Raw genomic sequence first — 7105 nt, forward strand, 5'->3', positions numbered from 1 at the left:
TCAGGTTCCAGAGAATGGCTGGTGCTTTGGTCCTAGCCATTGCTGAAATTCTTTGCTCAAAGAAATGTTTTACAAATACAGAATTTGTCTCCAGGGACTCAGGTCAACTTCAGTGAGGAGTTACCGAGATCTTTCTGTCTAGTCAGAAAATGAAGAGAACTTGAAGCACTTACTGATGAAGGTCAAAGACTATAGCCTTCAGTATGGATTATACCTAAACGTGAAAAAAAATAAAAATTCTCACAACTTGATCAATAAACAACATCATGATAAACAGAAAAAAAAAATGAAGTTGTCAACTATTTCATTCTACTTGGATCAACGATCTATGTCCATGGAAGCAGAGATCAAGAAATCAAACGAAGTGTTGCACTGGGCAATTTTGCGGCAAAAGGCCTCCCTAAAGGTATAAAAAGCAAAAACTCCACTTTGATGACTAAGGTGCACCCAACCCAAGCCATAATCTTTTCAATTGCCTTATATGCATACGAAAGCTGGACAATGAAAAAGGAAAACAGAAGAACTGAGGCATTCAGATTGTGGTGTTGGAGCAGGTTATTGAATATAGCATGGACTGACAAAAGTACAAACAAATCAATTTTAGAAGAAATACTACCAGAATGCTCCTTAGATATGAGAATGGTGAAAATTCAGCTCATGCTTACATTGGACGTGTCATCAGGAAAGACCAGTTGCTTAAAAAGTACATCGTATTTGGTAAAGGGAAGGGTCAGCAAAAAAGAAGGATTCCTTTAATGAGATGGATTGGCACAGTAGCCGCAACGGCGGACTGAAACATGCCAACGGTCCTACAGATGGGCAGGACCGGGCAACACGTTCCTCTGTTATACAGAGGGTCACGATGAGTCAGAACCAACTGGACATGAACCTACGACAACAAGATTTGAAACACCTCTGTCTGGAAAGAGAAATCTCCCTGTTGGGTTACCCGATTAAAAAATAAAAATAAAAAAGGTAGTAATCAGAGGAGGGAGAGTAGAATAAGGGACAGAAAGAAAAAATGACAGAGACATAAACAGAAGCAACTCCCAGTAATGGCTGAACATGTGTCTGCTCCAGGGTCTCTGGTGGCGAGCCCGGCTGCGAACCAAAAGGTCAGAGTTCGAATTCACCAGCTGCTCCTTGGAAATGCTATGGGGCGGCTCTATTCTGTCCTATAGGATTGCTATGAGTCAGAATCAACTCGATGGCAACCTGGGCACTCACACATCTGAATCTATTGGTTTCATTTCACCCATAAGACCTATGGCCTTGCCAAAATTTACTGCTCCACATCAAATTTCAGCTGAGACAAGGGAACAGCCTAAAAAAGCTGGGTAATATCAGCAGTGCCCTGGTCAGGGCTTAAGGCTTCAAACCAGCCTCGCCCTGCAGACTCTGACATTGCCTCAGTCAGGATGAACACTCAGTACCTGGACAGTTACGTTTATTAATGGCACTTTTGAGCATTTCCATGCCAGCAGGTGGCACATTTTTACGCCAGCCTAGGGGAACCCATATGTGGCCATGTGGGCCAGGTTCACCTTCAGTGGAGGCTCAGCTGCCTCGGGCAGGTCAGCCCATGCAGTGCGCTGACTCCCACCCCTCCACCTCTTTCCCTCTTCAGAGGACAAACGGATGACAGAGAGTTGGCTTTGCCATCATCTCATTCTCTATCCAGGGCTCACAAAGGATTATGAAATAGGAAAAGAACACAGAGTCTTAAATGTGCCTCCTGAAGCAGACTGGCTTCTTTTCCAGGCGTGAGACTGGCGGAGAAGCCAGGGCGCCAGCCCCACAGGTCTTCCTAGGAGAGTGAGGGGACTCTGAGTCCAGGCCCAAAGTGAAAATTTGAGAGTAGGAAGTTGCTGAGAGTGCAGGTGAAGGGATCGACAGCTGAGGGGGGTCCCTGTGTACATTTTAAGACAGCCTTCCCACTCCCCAGGGCTCCCCCAGGCATGTGTGGGCAGGCCAGGAGGAAAGGGCTCCCCACAAGGGCAAGTCCCCCAATGCTAGACCCTAGCCATGCCACACAACCTTCAGGGCCCTGGAGAGAGTGTGACCAGCACACCTTCGACCACGTGGAGATGCCCTTTGCAGGCACACACTGAGCAAGCTCACAGTTCAATCTCAGGGAGGCTGGAACTACTGTGCCACACCCAGGGGCCAGAGTCCTGGCTGCTGGTCTTCCTGGCCTCTGTCCCTAGCCCCTTAACAGAGAGATGTCTGCTTGGAAAGGGTCCAGGGCCACATCTCCTTCTGCTGGGCTGACCCCCAGAAGACTGCCCCCCACCCCTGCAATGAGTCCTGCCTGGAAATGACTCTGGAGTGGGATGGGGGACCTCTTTGTAAGACCCATGTTGGAATCAGGGTGGAGTAGGGGCCCTGCTCTAAGCTGCTTTCTGCTGGTTGAGCCACATGTAGGCAAGGACATGGGAGGGAACAGACAGGAAAGGGGATGGGGAGTCTAGAGGAGAGATAAATTTACTCAAAGCTGGGACAGGGCAGGGCAGGGCAGGGCAGCGCAGCGTCCAGATTCTAAAGGGAGAAGCGTCTGCAGCCAGGCCCAAATGGCTGGCAGCGGAAGGCCTGGGCCTGGCTCTCACCCCGGCCCTACCTGCAGTTCGCATTTTGCGGATCCCCCTCCCTGGCTGTCTCTGTGAAGGACAAATTCCAAGAAGCTAGTCTCAGACACCACCTTCGTTTGGTTCCCTGCAGCAAACCCAGAACAAGCGCTGGGTGTGGAGACAACCCAGGAAGCACAGTGGGAACATGAGACTGAGAAGGAGGCTACCACGGGGCAACGTAGTTCATCCTGCTGGGGCGCACTGAGAGTCATGTGGGACAGGACTCTGACTGGACCTCGAGGTGGGAGACAGGGACATTTGCCCCCATGATGGAGTCCATCCTCAGGACTTCACCTGTCTCACACCTGCATGCTGTACCTGCTCTGGCACAGCAAAAGCCCTGGCTGAGTAGGAGGGAGACACAGGTGCTTTGGGAGGGAGTATCAGCTGCAGGTCATGGGTGAACCAGACACAGGGCATTCAGGGGTGTTGAGTTTCGGGGTTGACAACTTTGGCCCTTGTTCCATACCCCACTCCCCGAAACCAGTGAACACAAAGCTGTTTCAAATGCTGACATTTAATGGTCTAGTCTACACAAGGAAACTGCAGAAGTGGTAAGTACTTCTACTGAGTCTAAGGCTGTGGTGAGAGGCCCAGTCACCTGGGATCCAGGAGAGCAGCAGCATGGACCGTCAGCCATGAGAAGCTGCTCCCGGAGAGCTGCTGGGGGCCCAGGAAGAGCAGCCATGTCTCTGTGGTGAGGTCAGGAGTCCGGGAAACCCTCCTCACAGGTGCTGTTCAGAAGGTCAAACTTGGTTCTCCAGGGCTGGGTGCTGACGGTGAAGAAGCAGCTGAGAGTCTGTGGGGACATTATGGAGGGACCAGGGTGGAAGAGATTTTGAGAGCTGTAGTCAAGCTCTGAATAGGTGGCATGTCCTTGCGTCCATCTGCAACATGGCTATGCTAGGGGTCGACACCTCAGGGATGCAGCCCTGGCCCATAGATGAGGGCCCTGGGGTGCTGGAACTTCCTGCCTTCAGCATGCCCAGACTCTTGGCAGAAGCTGTGTGTCCTTTCATCCTCTCCCCAGGCCTGTGGCCCCAGGGGGCCCCCAGAGCAGCCACAAAACCCTAGGATCCAGAGGGCGCTGCTCAGAGAGCAAGGACTCTTAGATGGGGCTAGACTACTTCTGCGGTCACCTCTACTTACCCCCAAGGCTGCCCAGCACCCATCCCAGGAGTGGGCGCTGCAGCTCAGCAGGCCCAGAGCAGTGGCTGCCAGGGTGCAGGCGGCCCTCCTCAGCTCCAGCCCTCAGACCTGGATGAGTGGTAGGGAGGCCTGAGATGGGCCCCTTGGGCAAATGCCATGTCTGAGCAGGGACCAGGGCACCTTCCCCCTGGAGGCAGGGGAGGGAGTGAGGGAAGAGATCAGTAAGGGGGGAACACATCCTCTATTCGCTGGCCCCAGAGCCTAGGACTTGATGGGGCAGGAACACTTTGAATACCCATGTGGGCAGGGCTGAGTGGGACCTCTAGACTGCCTGCCTGCTGGCTCTGCACCGAGCTCAGGCACCAGCAGGTGGCATGGTGGTATCTCTCTCACCCACTTTTGCTGCCTTTGGAATCCCTTTGTCAACTGTTCCCCATACCCCTCTCCCCGAAGCATGCAGTGTACACAGCTGTGCAAAAAGCAATGGAAGGTCACCTCTGGGCTTTCCTGGAAGGGGCAGTTGTCAATGTCCTCTTCAAATTTCCCACACGTGGTCTGGCGCAGCTCCAGCTCCATGGAGAAAGCCAGCATGGAATCCATCTACGGACCAGACAATGGACAGACAGACTTGACGGTGGAGACGTCCCTCTCGCCACCCCCCCCTCCCCGGGGAGCTATTAGTGTAGATGTGTTCAGTGTAGGACAGACCCAGTTTGCTCACTTAGGGGCTCACCCAGGGCTGCGATTCTGTCGCTGGAGGTCAACGCAGGTAGAACCTCCTCCAGTCAGGGATTTAAAGACAGGCAGGACAGTGTTGGGGAATGGGGAAAAACACAGGCTGAGTCCCACCTCAGGATGTCATGCAGCCTCTCGCCCATGGAAAGCCCTCCCTCACTGGCCCAAGCATCTGAAATCAAATGCACCCCCAGAGCACAAGTGTCTGCTGCCAGTGCTCCCCAGAGCACGGGTAGCTGCTGCCAGTGCTCTTCTGCCTGCCTGGAGTGGTGGGCTGTCCAGGAGTTTGTTGGCAAAGTCAACTGAGAGAGGGAGTCTTGTCCACAGCAGTGTTGTCAAACCTTCTACCTGGACCAACAGCAAGAATACTTCCTACAGAGCCACCTGGTACAAGGGTAAACATATACACATATGCACGCCCCCCCCACACACACATGGAACAATGGTTTCAAGAAACATTTGCCCCAAACTGCACTCTGAAATTATCTTTACTTCGCGTCCTCAACTTCACAGGGACTGTGAGCCTAAGCTAGGACGTCCAGTGCAGGCTGTCCCCAGGGTGCTTTGGCCCCAAAGACATGGTGAATGCTGAGGACCAGTTTCTTGAGAGTCCTGACCTTCTCCCTCTGTTGGTGGGGAGGAGGGTAAGGTGGTCCTTCGCCTGCCTTTCAGGTGCTGGGCACAGAAGCCAAGAAAGCAATGCCCACCTGCCACACTCACAGAAGTGTCCTTCAGGAGAGGGCTGTTCTGTGGATGCCCAAGCCCAGAGGAAAAGTGCCTTCCTGGGGGAGATCTGTATGATTCTACTTAAAAAGAGACCACGTTGGGATTAAGTACAGTGATCTGGGGCTAGAGAAAAATAGCCTGCGATCCACCGATGAAGCCATCGTAGGTGAAGACCACACCAGACCAGAAACGCTGACCAAAAGGGGGTTGGAGATGAGAAGCTGACTCACAGAATCTCCCTTGGGATGACAGGCATCCTAATTGTTCCTGAATCAGCCCTCCAGCTCCTGCCCTCTCTCGGTTTTCCTAATTATCTTTTCATTTTATTTCCTTGACATGTATCTTCTCAGTCTGTCTCTGTGGACACTTTCTGTCAAGCTGGTTCCCTTACCCAGTATCCTGATCTACTTATTGGTTCATATTTTGAAGCCATTCTTCAGACAAATGATGTCATAAAATTGATGCAGATTGAAAAATCTATCTTGCATGTGAATAAAATATTGACAGAGTTTTTAAATCTTTCATAAAAAGCAAAACTGAACTAAGCTGTAATTTACTGGAGTATGGACTTCAAATTCTGAACGAAGTTACCGTGCTAAGTTGTCCCTAATTTAACAGCAAATTCAGGACAGCAGGGCAGAAGCGAAGCTGTTCACTCACCTTTTCCTTCCAGGCCCTCAGGATGCGCACCAGCCTGTAGGCTTGAGTGTCCCTGCTCCTCAGGTTGAATGAGTGCAAGGCATACTCCACGGTGGCTGGGAAGTACTCAGCCATGATGTCTTGGTCATCAAGGTCATTTTCCTCTTTGGTACACCATGCATGAGTCACCAGGAGCAGGAAGCCCAAGCGGAGCAGAAGCACCCAGCAGGGCCGAGCCCATCTCTGAGGCCAGCGGGACATGGCTGCATTGACCAGCTCCCACAGCCTCTGCCTGCACAGCACTGGCTCCCACACAGCCTGCCTGGGCATGGGTCCAGAGCTCACACTGTCTCCTCTAGGATGCCTCCACCCTCCTGGCCTCCTCTCTGCCATGCCACCCTGTCCCTTCATAAATGTCAACCCTCAGACTCCACCCAAAGGTGATAAGTTCCCCTGTCCACAGGGAAGGAACAGCATCAGGTGGTATGGGCTGGGAAGGAGCAGCTTGGGAGCGGTGAGCCACCTGGGATTCATGCCAGCCACAACCCCTATCTCAGAGCCTCGGTGGTATGAGGGGGTCTTTGACTTTGATGCCCCAGAATCACACTCTGAGAGGACGAGACAAGTGGGAGAGGCGTATGTGGACGTGCCTCCTGGAGGCACCAGCAGGGCCAGCTGATGAGCAAGGACAGAGCCAAAGGGTTGAGTTGCAGAGAGCTACCTTTGTCGGTGAATAGAAGGCAAACCTGTGAGGTGGCACTGTGGAAAGGCCCCAAACCTTGCCTTCGGATTTCCAGCTCCAGAAGGAGGGCACTGGAGGCTCTGGGAAGGCTAGCCATGGGCATTATTACCTCAGGACTTTTTCTGTTTTCCAGTAGGACTGCCTTGTGGCAGAGAAAAGACTCGAGGAAGGACATATATGTGCTGGCTATGGGGACAGCCCCTTGGGACATGCACTGGCACACACAGGGCCTGCCTCAGACACAGACATGGGAAGGGGTTTAGCAAAGCCAGAGAATGGCTCCCTTGCACCTCTGCTGCCTGAGCCACCACTCTGGAGGGCACTGTTGCTCCTGCCTTCTCTGTCTGTTGTCCCCTCTCCAGGCTGACACTCAGGGACACTTTGATCATTACGGTAGTGAAAATAACCCCCAGTTCTACACTTGGTTGTCATTCTCTGTGGCAGCACTGAGCCCTGCTTTAACTCTTGTCCCCAGGGCTGTGGCCCA

General features: G+C 52.5%; 1 protein-coding gene across 1 annotated transcript; it reads right to left on the minus strand.

The window, feature by feature from the left end:
• Nucleotides 1-3156: 3156 nt before the first annotated feature.
• On the minus strand, nt 3157-6771 carry LOC100672336 (cystatin-9-like). The gene is made up of 3 exons (XM_010591798.3): nt 5898-6771; nt 4272-4376; nt 3157-3426 (listed from the first exon to the last, which is right to left on the minus strand). The coding sequence occupies exons 1-3, from the start codon at nt 6285-6287 to the stop codon at nt 3331-3333; spliced, it is 591 nt and encodes a 196-aa protein (XP_010590100.2). The 5' UTR covers nt 6288-6771; the 3' UTR covers nt 3157-3330.
• Nucleotides 6772-7105: the final 334 nt, after the last annotated feature.

Source organism: Loxodonta africana, chromosome 24, assembly GCF_030014295.1.
Source record: "Loxodonta africana isolate mLoxAfr1 chromosome 24, mLoxAfr1.hap2, whole genome shotgun sequence".
Lineage (NCBI taxonomy): Eukaryota > Metazoa > Chordata > Mammalia > Proboscidea > Elephantidae > Loxodonta > Loxodonta africana.

What these genes read in the sequence shown, in the direction of transcription:
- LOC100672336 (XM_010591798.3), bottom strand. Translation starts at nt 6,287, where the DNA reads ATGAAGGGACAGGGTGGCATGGCAGAGAGGAGGCCAGGAGGGTGGAGG. An exon ending in TGAGGGCCTGGAAGGAAAAG is followed by an intron (nt 4,377 to 5,897) that starts GTGAGTGAACAG and finishes TCTGGTCCGTAG; the next exon opens with ATGGATTCCATGCTGGCTTT. An exon ending in CCTTCCAGGAAAGCCCAGAG is followed by an intron (nt 3,427 to 4,271) that starts GTGACCTTCCAT and finishes ATGTCCCCACAG; the next exon opens with ACTCTCAGCTGCTTCTTCAC.